The following is a 20,040-nucleotide window of genomic DNA, read 5'->3' on the forward strand; positions in this document are numbered from 1 at the left end:
GATACCCTGAACGAGAAATCATTTTTAAGAAAGCTATCTCGCCTTGCACACCTAGGTGTAATAATTCAGTTGGTGTTTAAAACTCACATGTCATCATGGCATCGTCTTGTGGCACTTATTGGACAGAACATATGAAATTTAACCAATCTGTACTCGGCGATATCTCTGGAGCTGAACTCCCGAGTGATAGTTACTCCGGTTTCTACAACCGGTAAAACATCCCCCTCATCTATCTCGCGATTCTCTCCTCCCCCTCTCCCATCCCAAAATCCTTCAAGAATCTCCCCCAAACAGCTCCCTTTCCACTCTCCCCCACCGCCACACTCCACAAAACTCTCGCAGCACCATCCTCCCATCCAATTGGACATCCATCCCACCCACCATTCCTCTTCTTACTCTCAATCACTTCTTTGGGTGCACTCAAATACCCAGGATCCACACTATTCATGGCTACTTTTCGATCTCGCCATGCTGCTACTGCTTCGGTTTCCGTAAGCATATTGAGTGCGGCTTTCGCGAGATTCGTGTGGACGTGGCACCCGTTTTTATGACGGTTAGTGGGTGTAGACTCGAATACTCCTTCGCGAGCTGAGACGTTGATTATGTGGGCTAGAGGCTTGGCGGGTTGACCATTAGTTGCTGGATGTGGACGGGGAGTACCCATGAGAGGAAGAAGTTCGCGGATCAGGATTAGAGGGACGAATGTATTGACTGAATGCGCGGAAATTATGTCTTCATAAGGTATTTCGTATAAGCTTTGAACCCAAGAGGTCTTGGGTTCTTCCATCATTGTTGAGATTGAAGTGGTGTTTTCTGTTCGTCCGATTATCCCGACCTCCTCTGTGGATATCCCGTTGAGACGCTTTTGTTCTGTGTCGAACGCTAGAAGATTTAAACTCTGAATGCCGCCTCTGATCCGAGCATTATAATTGATATCAAGGAGTAGATTGTCATAGTTATTGTCCTCAAGTCGTAGCTGGTTTTCCAATTCAATGGCTCGTCTTTCTTCTTTCACCGAGTCTGTCCAAGTTTGGGCTGCATTGTTTATAAGAATATCAAGTCTTGGTGTATTATCTATACTCCAATTCCTCAGTATTTGCTTAATTCCAGCGACCAAATGAAAGACGTCGTTCGCTGCTCTGAAGTCGGCTCCCAGGATTCTCAACCGCTTGACCCACTTTCGCGAGTCGCTTTCCGCTAGATATCTCACCGCTGCGTCTCGTGGATACCGAGAGGATACTATTACTTGAGCACCACATCTGAGCAGTCGTAATGCGGTATAGAAGCCCAGGTTGATTCGTCCTCCTGTTACCAATGCCGTTTTACCATCCAGATTCAGAGCTTCAGGCAGTGAAAGATTGCTTGATGCAAGATTGAATCTTCCGCAGGGTTTACAAAGAGCGGGATATTGAGGATGAGGACTCGTAATAAGAAAGTGACAGAGATAGCATTTTCTTTCCTTTCTTTTTCTTCTTGTTACGTCTTCGCTTGCCGTGGAAAATGGGCTCCGCAGACGCTGGTTTAGAACCTGCACTACATTGTTTAATGGTGTTTTCCCATCAATACGAATGCCATCTTGACTCTTGACATAGAAATCAAGTACTCTAAGTGTAGTCTCGACATCTTCTATCGAAGGTGGATTCTCAGTAGCAACTCCCAGAGCATCCGGAAGCCTTCCATGCCTAGATTGAGGGCTCATTTGATGGAGGTAGGCTTGAATTCCCTGGATTATGCCCTTATACAAAGCCGTTCCTATCGAATATGAGTACCGAGCCGGCGCATTTTTAGGATACAGCTCTTTCGCTATTTTTTCCCCCAAGGGAGATTCGACGTGAGGAAGATAGAGGGCTAAAAGACTTGGAAGCCCCTGTGTTTGGCATAACTCTTGATCTTGTCGAATTTGTTGGGCTATTGAAGAAGGGGTGTGGTTTTTGATGTAGTCCTGGCATGATTCTTCGGTGTTCAACATGACTACCAGAATAATTCACAGCGAGATATTTTGTGACTGCTTTTTTTGTTTTATCCTTCGAATTACTCACCGAGCCCTATAGGTGGGGGATTTAAGCTTATTTATGGCGCAGATGGTCGGCCATTTCAGGGGTTTGGCAGGCCAAGCCCACTAATGCACCATCGTGCTGGGCACTGTAATAAGCAGAAATAGGCAGAAATCCTCCAAATTAGTGACTCATTTGAACTCTGCACAAAGGACAACAAAACCACAGTATCGCCCTCAATTGCAGTAATTCTATCCCAAGCCGATAACATTCTTCCAAGCTCGGTACACAATGGACTCCAATGTTTGGTCGATTCCATGGCCACGCGAACTTCCAGTCGTGGTTCGGAGCTTGCAAAAGCTACCACGAGAAATAGTCCATCAAGTTTTGAGCGATTTACCAGTCATCAAGATACTATCCATTCTCTCTTGGCAATTACCATACCTCGATGAATGCGTTCTTTCTCATATAGTCTACGGTCGATTATTCAGCTCACAAGGTGAAATATCGCATGCTTCAAACCACTACAGACTTTATCGCGAGATGTGCTGGTTTCGCCGCTGGCCTCCTGCAGACGCAGAATCCGTATTTGCAAGGTCACCCCAGATGCTCTTGAGTAACTGGGTAAGCTTCGATCTCTTAATCTCGAAAATGAGACGCCTGATTAGAGTTGGCTTGTACATAAACGAACCTGATTTCGATCTTCTCGTCAAGTATGGAAGACCTTTTCCATGCATTACAGGCATTGAACTTGATGAGAATGGATCTTCTCTCGATTTGAAACTTCCATGGGACTATTGGAATTGGATCAAGCATGCTAAGATGGAACTCAACAAACGGAAATCCGACCAAATAAGATTCTCAGCACATTTGATGGAGAAATATCCACGAGTTCTCAAGAGACCGCTTGATCCATCGCAGGGAGCTCTTCGGCCCAACACTACTCATACTGTGGTTATGCTTGAGAGACTAGCAATGAGAACTCTTAAGAACAGAAATTTATCCCATTATTGGGATCATCATCAAGGCCTGTACAAGTCGGGCAGATATGTTATTGAACTAGTACCATATGATCGATACCTTCAGTTACTACTTGACACGTTAGCCAAGTATCCACTCGATATCGAAGTCACTGGTCTTGAGGAAACTCTGGCCAACGTTTCCTTACATAATGGCTGCCAAGAAACGACCCTAGAAGGTACCGAGTTGGCTACTATTCTTGAAAGCGATCCTAATGACTTCATGTACCCAGAAAATATTACTGCTAGTTTAAGGGTAGTATTAAAAGGCTTGATGTATATATACACAGAGCCACCGTTAACAATACCTCGAATTCAATGGGAACCACCTAAAGACGACAATTCCTCGGGGAAGTGGCCAAGGTTCTTCGTTGATAAAGGAATACATGAACATCCACACTTCGAGTATCCATGTGCAAATCAAAAGATAAAACCTTACGATAAAAGAGAGTATGAATGGCTAGCAGCTTTTATCGAAGTAGTCACATGGATAGAGTTGAATATTGGGCCGGCGAAGGAAGATTTTTAAATCTTCATCAATTGGTATTCCGCATATCACTCATTGAACTCAGTCTAAAGCTGCTTGGAAACGGTCTTAGTTATGCTTTTGCGAAGGAATTTTGGTTAGATTATCAGAGCGATTGAACCATAACCCTGAAAAGGGCATCATCACAGACGAGAGAGCAATTACAATGTAAACACCTGCTGCTTATCATTTTATCGAATCTTGAAATTGAATATTCACGGTATCGCATTGTCTCACTGAACACATGTGCGGAAAAGGAACTCTGGTAGATTGACATTCTTGATTTGATTGATTTGACATAATCTAGAATTCAAGCTCACCATACACAGAAGTAATTCTGTTCTACCACCTAAAACAACTTCTGAAATTGCAGACTCTGTTGAAAAGTAAAGCCGAACTGCAAATCGCTGGCAAAATGAATGGTAGGCACTATGGCGATCTCGACGTCTTCAATTTTCTATAGAGCCACCGTAGCTTTAATTCCTGGGGAAAACATTCCTTTTGCGTTCGTTCTGTACATTTTTAAAGTTCTTGCACTCTCCTCGTCCGATGAGGTCGTTCGATAGCATTAACTTCCACCTAAAGTTTCCCTAAATATTGTCATCCAGAAACCGAATCAGGAGGTGGTGCTGGCGGTTCGAGGGCGGACGACGGAGCCTGGACCGAGATTTAGAATTCTACTACAGGCGTTGGACAAGCAGGGTTCTTTCTGTTCTCCTTCTGAAGTTCGCTCTGCATTTCTTCGATACAAACTTTCTATTCCTTTCTACAAGCGAATGCGTCCAAAATATCTTAAGGAATCTCTGGTATGCGTGGTGTGAGGATGTATTTCTTTAGATTCGGCATCAATGTGACCGCATGGTGACCCAAGAATTCTAATTCATCGTGACAATTCCAATGTGCATACTTGAGGGTTCTAAGTTCATCGAATAGGTTATACATCCAAGTTCCAACTGAACGTCTAGAATTCCTGTTGTAGTAATATAAAAGCTTGCCATCAAATTGACAATCCTGTCTCGAGTACTTTATGCTACTGCAGTCAAAGATGTCTTTGTCGGGGTTGATGAAGAAAGTTCGAAACAAACCATTTTGATTGGAATTAATGTCACCAAAGTGTAGACACACCTTCTTATAATGTTTTTCAGCCTCTTCACAGCTTTCGCGGGTGACAAACAAGACTGATGGCGTTAGGGCACCCAAGTCAAAAGATATATCCGTTGGATGAGTAGTTATCTCCAGTAGGCGCTCCTTCGAACAAGCTAGACCCCAAATCACCAGCCTTAATTCGAGGGCGAGCCGAGGAAATGGTTCCAATGTACTAGGTGCTTCTTTTAATATGGTATCCGAGCTTGTATTAGTCTCATTCTCAGGGAGCGATTCGAGTGGGCTGGCTACTTGTTGTGTGTCGGTCGCAGGAGTTGCCTCGCCCTCGTTTGTGCATGAATTGGAGTTATTGGTTTCTTATTGTAAATTGCAGATGGTCAATTGTTCAACACCAGAATTCAAGCTATCGAGTGCCCCATCTATCATTGTACTGGGATTTGCCATCCTTTGCGGTGATATCTTCGAGGAGCTCTACATGTGCAGTCTTTTCAAGTAAGATAAGGGTTAGAGGTGGTGATATGATAACTGGATAGGAGACGGATATGGATGTGAAAGTAGATGGAGAGAACGCAGTTGTATTTATGTTGAAGTCTAAGGTGAGGTTAATAAACTAGGTAGAGACACGGGTTAAGAGTTCGGTTATCGGAGAGATACAAGCTAATGAAGTTATTCACTTAAATGGACCGTAGTATTCACTCGACTTTGGGGTTTGCACATCCATCAAAAGGTTGCAATATGGTCATCGTAACAGATTATACAGTAAATGCTTAGCTGATTCTAGAAGATGCTGTCGTTTGGAACCCAAAATGTGGAACACTGCAACAGAACAATGAAATTCTGAACACACTCTGGATCTTGAAACATTGCATCTACAGTCTTTCATTAATCCAGACTACTTCAATGATCAATTCTCAATCATCAAGATGATACAAACAACATCCCACACAATCACTTTCGAAGCATCGTACAGTAAGCCTGCGGCTACCCTGTCATTTCGAAGATGCAGTACCTAGGACTCACGTCTATCGATCCACTCGGAATACTTTCCACTAGCCAAAAGTCTACACCACTACCTTCTTATACCCATTACTCACCTCACGAACCATCTCAGCGATCTCGGAGATTGAAAGAGTGGATTTACTATCCATTCACCGTTTTCAAGGGACGAGAGGAGTTCGACGGAAAGATCAGAGAAATGCTACTGCAAGGGTTCACGGCAACCATCTGTGAAATCTGGACTGATGCCAGACTATCGACTAAAATGTTTGCTTTACAGAGTTTGTCAAGTCTCGGGGAAAAGAAAAGTGCTTTGAAGAATTGGCTGAGACCCAAGAGACGGAGAATGCGTCAATGTAAAAAGAAGGCGGAATGATACTTGGAGAGGTTCAGTATTGACCGTAGAATAATCTTTGAAACATTAACCTCTTTGAAGATGCCCAATGTGTGAGACTGTTTCAGGTGATGATATTTTGGGTAAAAATATTAGACAATAAACTATAAATATAACCCATCCACTCTAAGTGGCTTCCGAGAAAGCGCTGGTATCTTTTAAAACAATGGTATCTAAGCCGAACCCTATCCGCATTAGACACCCCAACACCTAGTGTACGCCGTGAACTCCGTTCTCAATAGTAACGCCAATCATCAGGATAAATAGGTAATAATACGATCAAGAATGCAACTCGTAACGATATTTTCTTCCATGTGCCACATCTCCACATCTATGCCATGGAATCCCCTGTACGAATCCTCATACTGTGAATTTCTATGTCTGTTGTCCGCTGTATATATTTATCTCCATGCATAGTTTGCGGATAAACATGATCAGTTGAACTGTTCGTCTCCAAGCTTTGTTTCATATAAGACATTCGACTTTTTCTTCGAGTTGGCAATGAGCTGAGATGACTGTTGTAACTGTTGTCGGGACTGGCGTATGATCCAGGATTCTTGCCGCTGACAAATCGATCCCAATATGGTTTGAGTGGAGGAATACTTCCACAAACGATGATGACAAAAAGTTCCGAACCGCTCCAGACGAGCAAATCGTAAGTTTTCCCTGGTTGTTGTTAGTGCTTTGTTGTGTTACTGTCGAGATATATTTGATAAGCTTACAAGTAAGATCGGAGTGGGCGTTGAGTGAGCCCAAGAATGTTGTTTTGACAATACAGCAGACCGCGGCACTGCTATTGTTAGTGCTTATTCTCTCAAATTGAAAGAGAGTTAACTTACATAAGACCAAGGCCCAAAAGTATGGTCAAGTTGACACGCTTCTTCATATCCATGTTGAGATTCATGATGACACTAGCAGGTACAAGTGCGAGCACAATGTCCGCGAGACAATTCTCAGCTGATACAACTCGTTAGCAAGATTTATTTGGTTGACGTAGGCGTTGCAATACGAACCTGCAGTAAACATAGCGAATCGAGATTGAACATTCGGATTCCAGCACGTGTGTGGAATACTTGAGTCCCATAATGCCCTAGGCGGACTGCATTGCACATAGGTGAAGATGCAATCTAGTCCATTGATCAGAGCAGTGAGCCCCATAGCTCCATAGACAAGCCATTTACGCCAAGCGGTTGTATCACCGCTCATAATTCGAAGAACGAGAAATCCCACTGCAGATTTTCCAGTGACAAAGGCGAAGACAATGACTACTTGAATTATGTAGTTGAACTTTGCAGCTTTCATTGTTTGATCTAAGTCGAGGTAGTATAGATGTCGAAATCCTCCAAGTTTCCATTCGTATGTCATGAGACCGCCATATGTTATAAAAAGACACTATCATTAAGTTAGAACGACATCATATGAGTTTTGAAAGAGATATACGTACCAAAGTAACAAGCATGACCCAATCATCCCTCCCAAGACCTTTGATCATAATTCTGGCATAAAATCTTGCCATGACAATCACGAAAGCAAATGCAATCTGGGTCAAGACGATTATAGAAGCCGTTATTCCCCTGTCAACGTCTCCACCTGCTGGTACTTCAGTGCCGGGCATATTGGCGGAACTGATGTATAGGCTGATGTAAAGTCGATATGAAACAATTGAGCATCAAACAGCAGATCGAACAATCTTAATCAAAAGCAAACCAACGATCATGATTCATGTTCGAAGTTAATGGGATAGATTATCTATTAAACTACTTGAACATCTTTCTTGGTTGAACCCCCACAATGATATTGATATCCTATCGTAAGCACTGCCATGACCTACAGCCGATCCATTTTTGTCCTGGCGTCGCATGGCGACAAGGGTAGAAGAAAATCATTTGAAGGATTTTCGCACAATCACAATCACTGATAAATTCCATTCCTGGAGCCTAGAACCGCGGTAACAAGCGAATTGAAAGGGGGGGTTGCAATTGCTGTGCTGGCAAAACCGATACACGACATGTCATGTCTACTAGCTCTCTGCAGGCGTTGTTCTTTGCGTTGTTCTCTTGGAGGAAAAAAGATATACTGACTACTTAGACTCGGGCCCATAGTATGATTGACTTTGTACTGGAATATTCCGTGCGCCTCAGCTTAGCCGTTGTTACATTGCCAATGAGACTGAATATACAAAATTGATTTGATAGGTGACTGCTCGTAAATCTACGTAAAGGACCTACAGAAGCAAGTATAGACAATGTGCGATCGAATGTCCGAAAGAAGAAGCCGAAGCCGAAGAGTGATATCAAGCATGGGGATTGTCCTTTGTTCAGTATCCTGAATTCCTTCCAAAGTCCTGATCGGATTACGCATTGAAGCATAAATATACATTCCTAGCATTTTAGTGACCGTCGTAACGCTGTGGAAATTATTTCTTACTGTCACAGCTCTATCTGACTGTTCAATACTTTGTATATGTTGCAGTATCATTAGCAATTGCACAAGATTGTGAAAGGATCTTGTTAGGGCTTTGTGCCATGTCCATACATACCATGGAATTCCGACAATAATGTAACCCTAAAATAGAACTGTACGACTCAGCCAATGTTGTGTGAAAATCCCCTGTTGCCATGCATCGCTTCTGCCTACCCATGCAGCAGGGCTCCCTGACAAGGACCAAATCGAGATTCAAACGTGGGGGTTTCCTAGTATGCAAATTGACCAGAATGTCATAGATGGGAGCTTTCGCATATGGCGCGCTTCTAAGATAGTATCACATCACACTGTTAAATATATAACCACGTCGGAAATCATCCTAATCAACCTCGCGGGCGCTACAACTCTAGATCGATATTGCACCGAGAAGCACGTGGTCAGTGCCCACTGTCACTTACCCTATCCGTCACTACCCACCAATTTGAATCCGTGCGTGGAAGCTTGGACGTGGGCCACCGTTAGACCTATGACAGGCCAGGCGAGCCAAGGTTGTGGTAAAGGTTGTGAATACCCCGCTTAGCAGATGCCAGATGGTTCAAGAAGTCTAATAACCAGATTCCTGGGACATGTAGTAGTTGTTGCCTTGCGCATTCTAGATATCTTAGATGGCACACGTCAATTAGCGGTAATGGCACTTTGTTCCCGACCAAGAATTTCAAAGATTTGACATCGGCTACGAACCGCCCAGTTTAGCATAGTCTTTAGCGCACGAACGATATGTGGAGACTTATTGAGTGGAATTCGCGGAGATGATATATCTAGCACTAGACTATTGTGAAGATTTGGGCGAATGCAATCTCAACATTAATAAAGAGACAATTGCAATTTGCAATTGACTCCGCTTAGGTAATTTGAGGCCTAGCTATATTCTCATCACATCTTTAACTATTAACCCTAGATCTGGATCAGACTTTACGAACCCGAGAGCCTCGGAATCAGACTGGAACAGCCACAATTATGCTATCTCCGAGAGAAGCGGTATATTTGACGATTCTCTTTGCTTGAAGACCAACGGATGCTAAAAGAGCAAGCCATTCTCCTTCAGTTCGCTCAGTTGACGCTAGGACAGTCATCATAACCAAGTCAATCTGGGTTGCATGCCAGTGTGCGCCTGTCTCAGGGATAACCATCTCATCAATTAAGATGGCTGAGTCAAGACCCATTGCATCTTTCAGATGCTTCAAAATGATGCGGCATTTCTCATCGGCGTAGTCGTGAATGATGTTGCGCAAGTAGTAGTATTTTGCACCTGAAATGCTTGTCAGCATGTAATCACAATTTCACTAGTAGGATCGCAACAGACCTATGACTATTTGAGGCGTGAAAAAGTCATGCACTTCGAGCTCCACATCCTTCATTGGAAGTGCATTCTTTATAGCATGATCAAGCTCCTGCAAAATTACGCGACCAGGGACGTTGGGTTTCTCCATTCTCAACTCCAAACACTTGTGACCAAAACCACCGCCGACATCAACAAAGACAGGCTCCTTAGGATTCCAGTCTTTGGTCTCTTCTTCGATTGGGTACTTGGAGAGCCAAGTTGGCATCTCACCACGTTGACCCACCATAAAGTCGGCAAAGTAGTTGATTAGTCTAGGCTGTTCTTGAATCCAGTAGAAGTACGGAATTTCAGTTTTGAAGGCGATCTGAGCAGGTGCACAAGTGTTATCTGTGATGTTTTGATATTTTCTCTCAGCCAAATAGTCAGGCGTAGCTTGTAGTGTAGGGCCAAGCGAATGAAAGCTGCGAATTCTGTAGTCAGTGATGGATGTACCGAAAAGTCTTCAAGGCTATGAGAAGGGATCACTGACTAGTGGCCAATACCGCCTTTGTAACCCTTTTGAGCCAGAGCTTCAGTAACCTTGCTGGCCTCAAAAGTGTTTTTGCCAGTCTCACGAATCATTCGTACAGAGGCAAGATATCGGAGTAAGCGAACTAGTTATGCCGTGAGAAGGAGTCAAATTTGAAGCTGAGCATCGAACTCACCTAAGAAGGCCGGATCTGACTCGGTTTCCTTTGCCAGCTGCTCAACATTCATTGGCTCCTTCTTTGCGGCCATGATTTCAAAGAGCTTCATGTCACAGCCAATCTGAGCACCTGTCAATTGAAATTGCTAACACAGTTTGAGTTAGCAGAAGTAATGTTTATTCTTGTAATCTGAATCAAAATAACCCATACCAGATACATGATACGCTGCATAGAGTCCCATGGTGTCTCTAATTCAATAGAAAGATCTCTAAGACCATCGATTATCTTTTTTCGTCCTGCTTCATCAGCGTTTGCAGCGGCAGCCTTCACGTGAGTGATAAGATCATCCATTCTGATGTTAGTATTACACTTGAAGTTGAAATTGTTTCAGGTTTGGTCGTGTAGTGTAGTAAAGAGTTTTGATGGGAAGAATGTTTGCAGACTTTTATATTAGGAGGTTGTTCATGGAGAGTCTTTATAAGCACATGAAGATATAAGAGTCATAAGTCCATTGCTCCTTCTTCAGAATATAAGTAAATGTTATCTCAAAACAAAGCATAACTGACACTCACATGATATGCAGCCAGTGAATGTTTAACCACAGGAACTGCCGTAGTACGGCTTTTGCCAATGAATGAGATATCAGGGGAAATGGCGCAGCGGGGTTATTCGATAGAATTATTCAAATTCAAGACACCTACCATTAATTCGCCGCATGTAGGGAGTCACTCCATCCCTCTTTCGATACTTACTTTTTGTGATACATCGGATCACTTTGAAACTCTTCTTCTTTGCTACCAAGTTAGACTAATCTCCTAATTCTATAACACAATAGTTTGTACCAGAACCACAAAACCCATAGTAATTCCAAATAAGCAGATCATCTATCTAGATACTGCCAAGCGTGGTGATCATTCCGAATTCAAACTGACATGATTTTCTGTCATCAAATCTTTAAGCAAGGTTCTAGATTCGATATGGCCTTTTGAATTCATTCAAAGGTTCAGATGTACACAACATATACGATGCCCAAACTTCAGGGTTGCATTATTATTGGTGCTCGTAGCAGTAAGTAATGGCTTCAGCTGAATGAGTAAGCTGCAGGAGACCCATGTCACACGTGAGTTACACAGGTTTTCAGTCTCCAAGGAGGGACGTATATTTGGCTTTTCGATAATACTACGCTATGGTTTATCCCGGAATAGGATTTCTTATTGAAACTCTGTTCTCGTTTTCCCGTGGTTCGAGCATGGTACTAGTTCGGTACTAGTTCTATAGGTAACAGTACGGTGAGGTTCCCAGGACAAGCAAATCTCTCTACAGAATTGATTGCGAATACAACGGTAATCTTCGATGTACGACGAGTATGAGGTCAATTACCACATGGGAGATGTACAAACATGATACGCATATTCTTTAAGCAGGATCCGTACCTGCACAATCAGTGCCACACAGACGGCAAGTGGTAACTCAATAAATGGGACGCACTCCTTCGACCGAGCAACTGCGGGTAATTGATGGCGCATTTTTGGAAAGCAGTTGTGAAGGTCATCTTTGTGTTCTCATCCTCAAGCTTGCTTGACAAGGGCCTGTACACCAGGATCTACAATACCCCCCTCCCAAACTATAGTACTATCCAACATTCTTGCGTCTGGTGAATTTGAGTCGTGCCATGTGTTTGGGCAAAATGACTGGGTCAACCATCTTCGATCTCACAAGAAATGTAAAGATTTTTCATCAGATCGCTCTGTCGTAAACATAAAATCGATCAATTTTAGATCAGTGATGAATTCCAAAAGAACTAATCACTCCCGTGATCTATGATTTTCATCAAATCAATCATGTAATGGGTATCGCAAATAGCCAAAACTTCCCGTCCACATAACGCCGTAGTGTTTCGCCGTGTGGTATTCATTTCTCGGTGGCAGGTGTATCGGATTGGTAAACCCGCCATCGTTTGCTCAACGGCATTTTCCTCGCTTTGAACTACCCCTTTTTCACCTCGCCCATCCATTTTCCCATTGCCTTGGATCCCTCGTGTGCCGCCTTAAATAATCCGCGTTCCGCCTCATCCAAACCCCTCAAGAACTCCACGCCTTCTCCCCCACCTCTGCCATTACTCTGTCCTACACTTCCACTTCCAGCATGATCGCTGATTTCACCAGCTCTTGTCCTCCAACTCTCCATCAATACGTCGCAAACCTCTTCCTCTTCGAATAACTCCAAAACTCTCACGCCCAATCCATAAAAATTCTGTGCCAGATTGCGTAAGTCGACACTCTTAGGGTCGGCTTTCAATGCATTGAGAACGCGCGGCGCAAGACAAGCAGGTAGATCAAGGGTAACGAGAGACTTTTGGGAAGATGGAGATGAGGAAACGGCAAGTAATTCCGCAAGCCATAGAGGAAGATCGACGCGTGTGTGCTTCTTTAAGGGGGTAGCAGCATTGTTGTCAAGATATCCTAGAGAGGGAACATCAAGCTCGAATGTGCATGGGATTTTCTGACATATATTAATACAATGAATCTGATTGGAAGGAGGGGTAAATACTTGAGCGTCGGTGAGGATCGCGTCAATATCGTAGTAGGACATTCTTAAAAGCCACAGATCTGCGGCGAATAGCTCAGGCTTCACCTAATCCGCATAATATTATAATTTTTTGATATTCAAAGATATGTTGGGTGAAAGAGTGCGCGACGATGAACTTGTTTGATATCGGCTCCGTGCCATTATTTGCGTTCCCATCGCTTATGTAATCGGTAATGACATAATGATGTTGGAGCTCCAAATATTTACTTCCGGAGCTTCCCCTCCTTGCAAGACGTCCGATTGACATCTGAAAGCAACATCAATAATTGAAGCAACACCAACTTCAAACGTTCAAATAAAATTCAAAATGTCCACCACACTTCTTCGCACATCTACCGCAGCTCGTGCTGCTCTTAGAGCCAGCTCTTCTAAACGAGCTGCCTCAATGGCAAGCACAAGCTTCATCCGTGGAAAGGCTACTCTTCCAGATCTCCCATGTCAGTTTCTTCCATACCTAGATTAAGCAGCTCCGATATCTCATTGCATATCCTAACTTTGGTTACAGATGACTACGGTGCGCTCGAACCCTCGATCTCCGGTAAGATCATGGAGCTTCATCACAAGAACCATCACCAAACCTACGTTAACAGCTTCAACGCTGCGAGCGAGCAAGTCGAAGCCGCTACATCTAAGGGAGATATTGCTGCTGCCATTGCATTACAACCCCTCATCAACTTCCACGGAGGTGGACATGTGAACCATAGTTTGTTCTGGGAGAATTTGGCACCAAGTAAGAATGGTGGTGGTGGAGAGCCCACAGGTGCTTTGAAGGTATGAATCGATATTCGCTATGGAAATTTGTAGCTTTATTGGAGTCAAAGAGTATCGGCTAACAAGAGCTTCATAGACTGCCATTGAGACCAGCTACAAAGATTTCTCATCCTTCAAGACGAAATTCAACGCAGCTTTGGCGGGCATCCAAGGAAGTGGATGGGCGTGGTTAGTCAAAGACAACGAGACTGGTCAAGTTCAAATCAGAACATATGCAAACCAGGATCCAGTCGTAGGCAAGTACACTCCATTATTGGGTGTTGATGCTTGGGAGCATGCGTACTATCTTCAATACCAAAACAGAAAGGCAGAGTATTTCAGTGCTATTTGGGATGTAATTAACTGGAAGACTGTGGAGAGCAGATTGAAGTGAATTGGAGACGAGGAAGCCAAGCGTTAGATACCTAAGTAGTCGTTAAGCGTAAAATGGATGTAGGATCAATTCAAGCGTTGTATTGCAGCATTTCTTGGAATCTTGTTAGGCCTACGTATTTAGAGGAATGTTCATCCATAAACACCCGTTTTCACAAGCACATGGTGATTCATAATTAATGTTGCAATGTTATTAATTTTTCCCTGAGATATCCTTCCTTCGTGACCTATTGCTCCGCTACCACTCCCTACCCCATCTAGCAGGTATCACAATGGTAAACAATCATGATCCATCATACATAGCTTCGAAGACGATATTCCAAAATCCAAGTACCAAATATCATCTTTCAAAACATGCCTTATAACTCTTCACATAAACCCTCTCCTCCATCCATACTCCTAAACACTTCCTCAAACTAGATACCTTTAACTCCAAAGGTAGAAGGTAGGTGCATGAAGATGATAAAACGATAGTCGAAGTTATCATCCGAATTTCTTATGAGTATAACGCGATGCTCTCTCTTGTGAGCGGTTAGAGTTGGTGCTATTGGTGAAAGAAACATTGCTAACGAGGGCCGGTGAGTGTCGAGGCGATCGATCGGAGTTCGACATATCTTCTCTGCCAAATCAGAATGCCTGACTCGCTCTTTTCTTTTCAATGGCATTTGCAACAGGTATGATGTTTCCAAGCAATTGTTTTACGAATGCGTTCATTTAATGCCTGCTATTTCAAGCTGATCGGGCGGATAACGATCGATGATGGGATCTGAATTGGAGTTCTCCCAGCGTGCTGTCCAGAAAATTGAGCCCAACTGGACATTCTCATCCATAACATGAATCCAAAACTTTCTCTGTAACCAAGAAGCTTTCTTCCACTGCCCCAAGCGGAACTAGAAAGCCCTCATGCACCCCCATCACGAATGGGAATGCCGATATTTGGCTCCTCAAGGATTCGAGTTGTATCCGATTGTATTCATCTCATCAGAATTTCTTCAATAAATAAGACAAAGATTGAAGCAATATCCTAAAATTCTTTTGCGTCCATTGTGTTCCATTTCGAGTAGAAAGTTGTTGCGGAGGAGAAGATTTCACAGCATTCTTTGCAACGATAAGCTCGTAGCTATTACTGTAAAATCAATCTACTCCTTCTGACGACTTCTTCCGCGTTCTGTAGATCTCTACATAAATGTTAGCCTGAGCTTGTGAAGAATCCAATGGGCCTCAAGAGAGGGCAAATACTCACATCATGTGATTTAGAGTCATGTGAGTAATTGGTCACATGTTCTTCCGCCATGTATCGATTCTCTTCATACAACATGTTTAATGGTGTCCCGTCGAAAGTCAAATCAGAGTCGTCGATACTATATGGTAGCCTCCACGCTTCAGCTTGAAGATCGAAGTTGGTGTTTTGATCATCGAATGCCGTAACATTTGTGATCAAGAAGTATTGTTTGACTTCAGCAGATGTATTGCTTGCATCGTTGCCCGACATGATGAATGATTAAAGATATAAAGTAAGTCTCGGGTTTTGATATTGACCTGGGTGAGTTTATTTGCAGTAGGCAGTAGATATAAGTTAGAGATGAGGCTGATATTGTTTTATGTCTAGTTAGAGATGTGTTGGCAGTGTTGAGTTGTTGATTCAAATGTGCAACATTAGACATCAACAGCAAGATGGTTAGAATGCGGCAATACCCAACACTTATATATATACATATCATACATAGAAAACTAGGTATCCGATGATGCCTCTCATATCGGGCAGTTCACCGGACTCTTACTCGCCGGATCGAGAAGGCCAGATGATAATCTTTAAAGTTTAGGTCCGACCGAAAATCTAGGCAATTCCCCGACACAACTTGGATTTGTCAATGCGGGTGTGACCTGACTTGGAAATAATCATGGAGATGCATTTACTCAAAAGCTAAATTGGTGGAATATCATGTTCCTGACTTGTCACGACGCGCTGTCGGTTCAGGTTTTGGTAGAGGCTTAGAGGTTGTGCGACGGAAAAGCACCGCCGAAGGTTAGAACATGACTCAGCTTAGTAAAACCACCACCAGCATACCAGGAAACGTTTTGATACTTCGTTTGAAGCACAAACCAAACAACACCAGGACACAGTTCCACTGGGGAAAAAACGACTTTTACCCGAAACTCTATCTCTTTTATCTTTCAACATGTGATGATAAGAATCCGAGAGGCCTACCTGATACTCGAGACATGATTCTCGGATTACATCTCCAATTCAATTAACCGACCTGCTTCGAAGTTGGGAAACAGGGGACTCAGCAGAGACAGCTGATATTGTGACGATACATTATGACCTTCAGACTACCTTCTCAACCGCCAAAGCCGCTGAAATCGAAACAAAAATCATTAATTTGTACGAATGTAGCAATATGCACTCCGCCATTATATTCAACTCGGCAACAGATACATCAACAAAGTCTCCATATGGTCAAATCAACTTCCTTGCTACCCCTCCTCGCCCTCCATTCGGGCAATAATACCTCATCGCTTACCCCGCCGCAATATATCGATCTTTTCTTTCTGGGGAACTTGAACCAATTTCAGCTGCCAATAATACATAGCCTCTGACAATATTCGATGGTGGTCAGCCTCATGAAGTATACAATACAATTAGAGATATATCCCGCAGATCGCGCGAGATCAGGTTAGTATAACACTTCCCATCAACTATCGAAATTTGGGTCGTGAAACATACGGCTTTTGAAACGGCGATTCATTAATGTCAGAGTAGTCTCTCGTTGCCTAAGATCATACTTTTTCACACATTATCGTTACTATTTCTATGTTTGGTAGAGTCAAATTCCTCCTTGGGGAAGTCCCTTCGGTCCGTCTCATTATAGCCCGGCCAAGTATACAAGCAACCAATTAACGAAAAGTACTCGCAAAAACAGCGCCTCTTCACATGCACCCCATAAATCGATTTTGATTATATCTCCGAAGCTTATTCCTGCACTCACACTCTACATGCTTATCGTTGCATTTGCTTTCTTATCTGCATCCTGGTTGCGTACATCATTCTCGTGGCAAGACTACATCTTCATGACTATAAAGTCTGTCTGTGTATGCGGCAAATGTTTGTCGTCACATTACAAACGCAAACGATTACTGTTTGCCATGAGATATTTCGTTATCGGGAATTGTCATGCCCGTGGCGTTCGAGTAACGAACACACTTGATTCACGCTTCGCCACTCACGCGATAACGATTACAATGATGATGTTGTGAAGAAAGCAAGTGTACTATGCCTGTTCATGGTTCTTCTTAGTATCATAGCGAGTTATACATGAATTATGCATATAGGGCTGAGCTAGATTTCAGGTTTAGGCTTTGAGTTCCGCGGCTTTACCGCAAACATCATCTGACTTCCTTGTTTCACTGTTGCTCACGTTCATTCAATCAAATGTTTGGAATCATTTTCTGACGTTTACTCCGCTTTTCAGAAATTATCACACCACACTGTGTCACTGCGAATTCGTAACTCTTACTTTGAATTCACATGACAACGCTGGTTACTAGCTACAAAAAGTGACATCTACGTCATTGTGGTTCTGTACACCTTTATTGTCACGAACGAGGAGAGGTTGAGTCGAAGATTTTAGTAATGATACTTAGCTTCAAGATCCAAAATGGTAAATCTATTAGGTCTTCTCATTAGCGTTTTTTCTTTGGTTTTTACACATCATTTCTGATAGGAAGAATATTTTTCGGTTCACAAAACCTCGTGCTGACTTAGATAGCTAACCCCGTTGCAAGCCTGGGGAAAGTCTCTGCTAACTCAATGGAATATACTTATCCTGATCCAGAGCTTTGAAACATGTTTAACGTCTTCTTCCCCATTTGGGCCTATCATATTTTAATTCGTGCATTTGTTTCGCAATGGTTCCTGCGTGCTCGACATTAAGCAGGTGGTACATTTCAATATCGGGTTCTCTACCAGGAATTCCAATCGCTTCGCAATTGTCTCGAGTGCATTGAACAAGTGCACAACTTAGCTCCTCTGTGTGTATACCTATCTGCACGTGCTTCTAAGGTAGTGTACGCACGGCAAAGTGGTGCTAAGGAAATTCCATGGCTATGTTCAATGGCAAATCTGCATTCTAGATATGCAATCGTACCATTCAACCCCCTATTAATTTCTTTTTTATTTATAGATTATATAGAGTAGAACTCTTGAAATTCTAATTCTTAAAACTTCCAATCGGAACCACTTTTTAGTATTTCCCTGTCTATTTAAAGTCTTCTGCCTCTGTTTAGAGTTCTACCCTCCATTTAGAGTTTTCTCCCTTTCCTTTAACCTTTTCCCGACTCGTCACTATCAATGATCCTCACCACCTGTATTTTGCAAATCGCGATGCAAAGTGTGGAGAACCCCTGAAAAATTGGAACAGCTGAAAGCTTTGAAGATAGAACGCCAGCCTGCGTGATACGAGCTTCACTCCTGTACACAATGTTGATCTTCATATGATTGTCAGATGGCATGATCAGTATCTCCCGGCTGGTAAAGTCATTAGACATTGTCGTTGATCTGAACGAAAGGATCGTATATGCAGAAGGCTTGATTTTCACCATCTCAATCCGCGGGTAAGCTCTAAGTGTGCATGCCGTTTGGATTTTAGAAGATATCCTGTTTCCGGAGCGTTGAGTGAAGACAGCTGATGGTCGATGAGATAGCGTTGATTTGATATAAAAGACTCGGAAGAGAGAAAAAAAGACTAGCTAAATCTCGAATGTTTCTGTGAAGACAAGGACTATGAATGAATAGAATAGACTACCTACCTCCCTGCAGCCTTCTTATATTCTCCCACAAGGAGTATAGCAAGTCAAAAAGAACAACGATGACGTGTGAAAAGGATTGATATTCGTCTCCCGAGTATGGTCCTACAATCTCTTCGATAATTTTGGTCTCAAAACAGCATGACCTAGTCACCTTCACCTTGTTCTCGCCACTACTCTTACACTTTGCCTACTTGATCGTTGTCTCAAATTCCACTCTGTCCTTCCACTTGATCAGAATGGAGATTCCTGCCCGAATAAGCAAAATGGTGACTAGTTTCTACGCCGGCTGAGCACAGTCCGGAAATTCCATAAAGGGGCTCGACTTTTCTATTCGAAGAGCAGGAGTCAAACCTCTTGAGTAAGGAATGGAAGACCGTCATCGAGGACATCTTCTTAACATAAAAGCACCACGGAACATTACACGCAAATATCTAGCCACGATGATGAAGATATGGTCGCCATGTTGCCTCATGAACTTGTACAGGGAAAACAATCTGTCGATACTTACCCGACAAACAACGAAGATAATGACTCTCTCTAAGGATAAAATTGATTAGTAGCCCGAAAGTTCAGACAGCCAGGAATTTGCAATGAAGGCTCTGAAACAGATTGGAGAACTGAAGATGAAAAAATAGAAGAGACCGCATTTGTGCGAAGAAGCGTGGCTCTAAAATGATACCGTTCTCAAAATATATTCCGCTGGAAACAGTCTCAATTTAGGAAAACTGCTGACAGTAGAGAAACCAACAGCTATTAACATTCTCGACACTCCCCTTTCCACGATATAGAAAATAACCAGAGAAAATGTACTCATCAACGATACGAATAATATCAACAATTGAGTATGGCAGTATTCCACAATTGGCTGGAATTCCGAAGTTATCAATCAAAAGGGAAGATATTAGTGCAATGCCTGACTCAGAAGAACACTACTGCCCCAATCTCGAGCATCAAACTAGTCATAGCTTGAAGCCACAGGGTGTCTTTATGAATCCCACTAGGAAACTAATTTTG

At 42.9% G+C, this 20,040-nt stretch overlaps 8 protein-coding genes across 8 annotated transcripts; 3 read left to right on the plus strand and 5 right to left on the minus strand.

The window, feature by feature from the left end:
- Nucleotides 1-229: 229 nt before the first annotated feature.
- Nucleotides 230-1,969, minus strand: Bfra_008823 (putative oxidoreductase protein; the record flags this gene model as incomplete). The annotated part of the gene is made up of 1 exon (XM_037339180.1): nt 230-1,969. One exon carries the CDS (start codon nt 1,967-1,969, stop codon nt 230-232), a length of 1,740 nt encoding a protein of 579 aa, XP_037190746.1.
- Nucleotides 1,970-2,285: 316 nt separating this feature from the next.
- Bfra_008824 (uncharacterized protein) lies at nt 2,286-3,542 on the plus strand (the record flags this gene model as incomplete). The annotated part of the gene is made up of 1 exon (XM_037339181.1): nt 2,286-3,542. The coding sequence occupies one exon, from the start codon at nt 2,286-2,288 to the stop codon at nt 3,540-3,542; it is 1,257 nt and encodes a 418-aa protein (XP_037190747.1).
- A 2,101-nt stretch (nt 3,543-5,643) lies between these two features.
- Nucleotides 5,644-6,015, plus strand: Bfra_008825 (uncharacterized protein; the record flags this gene model as incomplete). Its single annotated transcript, XM_037339182.1, has 1 exon — nt 5,644-6,015. One exon carries the CDS (start codon nt 5,644-5,646, stop codon nt 6,013-6,015), a length of 372 nt encoding a protein of 123 aa, XP_037190748.1.
- A 349-nt stretch (nt 6,016-6,364) lies between these two features.
- Bfra_008826 (putative integral membrane protein) lies at nt 6,365-7,648 on the minus strand (the record flags this gene model as incomplete). Its single annotated transcript, XM_037339183.1, has 5 exons — nt 6,365-6,699; nt 6,756-6,826; nt 6,873-6,990; nt 7,047-7,425; nt 7,478-7,648. 5 exons carry the CDS (start codon nt 7,646-7,648, stop codon nt 6,365-6,367), a joined length of 1,074 nt encoding a protein of 357 aa, XP_037190749.1.
- Nucleotides 7,649-9,452: 1,804 nt separating this feature from the next.
- Nucleotides 9,453-10,836, minus strand: Bfra_008827 (putative o-methyl transferase b protein; the record flags this gene model as incomplete). Its single annotated transcript, XM_037339184.1, has 5 exons — nt 9,453-9,766; nt 9,821-10,260; nt 10,329-10,452; nt 10,504-10,630; nt 10,696-10,836. The coding sequence occupies 5 exons, from the start codon at nt 10,834-10,836 to the stop codon at nt 9,453-9,455; spliced, it is 1,146 nt and encodes a 381-aa protein (XP_037190750.1).
- Nucleotides 10,837-12,471: 1,635 nt separating this feature from the next.
- Nucleotides 12,472-13,077, minus strand: Bfra_008828 (putative dna replication complex gins protein psf3 protein; the record flags this gene model as incomplete). Its single annotated transcript, XM_037339185.1, has 2 exons — nt 12,472-12,987; nt 13,036-13,077. The coding sequence occupies 2 exons, from the start codon at nt 13,075-13,077 to the stop codon at nt 12,472-12,474; spliced, it is 558 nt and encodes a 185-aa protein (XP_037190751.1).
- Nucleotides 13,078-13,381: 304 nt separating this feature from the next.
- Bfra_008829 (putative superoxide dismutase protein) lies at nt 13,382-14,218 on the plus strand (the record flags this gene model as incomplete). The annotated part of the gene is made up of 3 exons (XM_037339186.1): nt 13,382-13,511; nt 13,580-13,845; nt 13,922-14,218. The coding sequence occupies 3 exons, from the start codon at nt 13,382-13,384 to the stop codon at nt 14,216-14,218; spliced, it is 693 nt and encodes a 230-aa protein (XP_037190752.1).
- A 1,138-nt stretch (nt 14,219-15,356) lies between these two features.
- Nucleotides 15,357-15,709, minus strand: Bfra_008830 (uncharacterized protein; the record flags this gene model as incomplete). The annotated part of the gene is made up of 2 exons (XM_037339187.1): nt 15,357-15,395; nt 15,461-15,709. The coding sequence occupies 2 exons, from the start codon at nt 15,707-15,709 to the stop codon at nt 15,357-15,359; spliced, it is 288 nt and encodes a 95-aa protein (XP_037190753.1).
- Nucleotides 15,710-20,040: the final 4,331 nt, after the last annotated feature.

This window comes from Botrytis fragariae (assembly GCF_013461495.1).
Source record: "Botrytis fragariae strain BVB16 chromosome Unknown tig00000101, whole genome shotgun sequence".
NCBI classification, from domain to species: Eukaryota; Fungi; Ascomycota; class Leotiomycetes; order Helotiales; family Sclerotiniaceae; genus Botrytis; species Botrytis fragariae.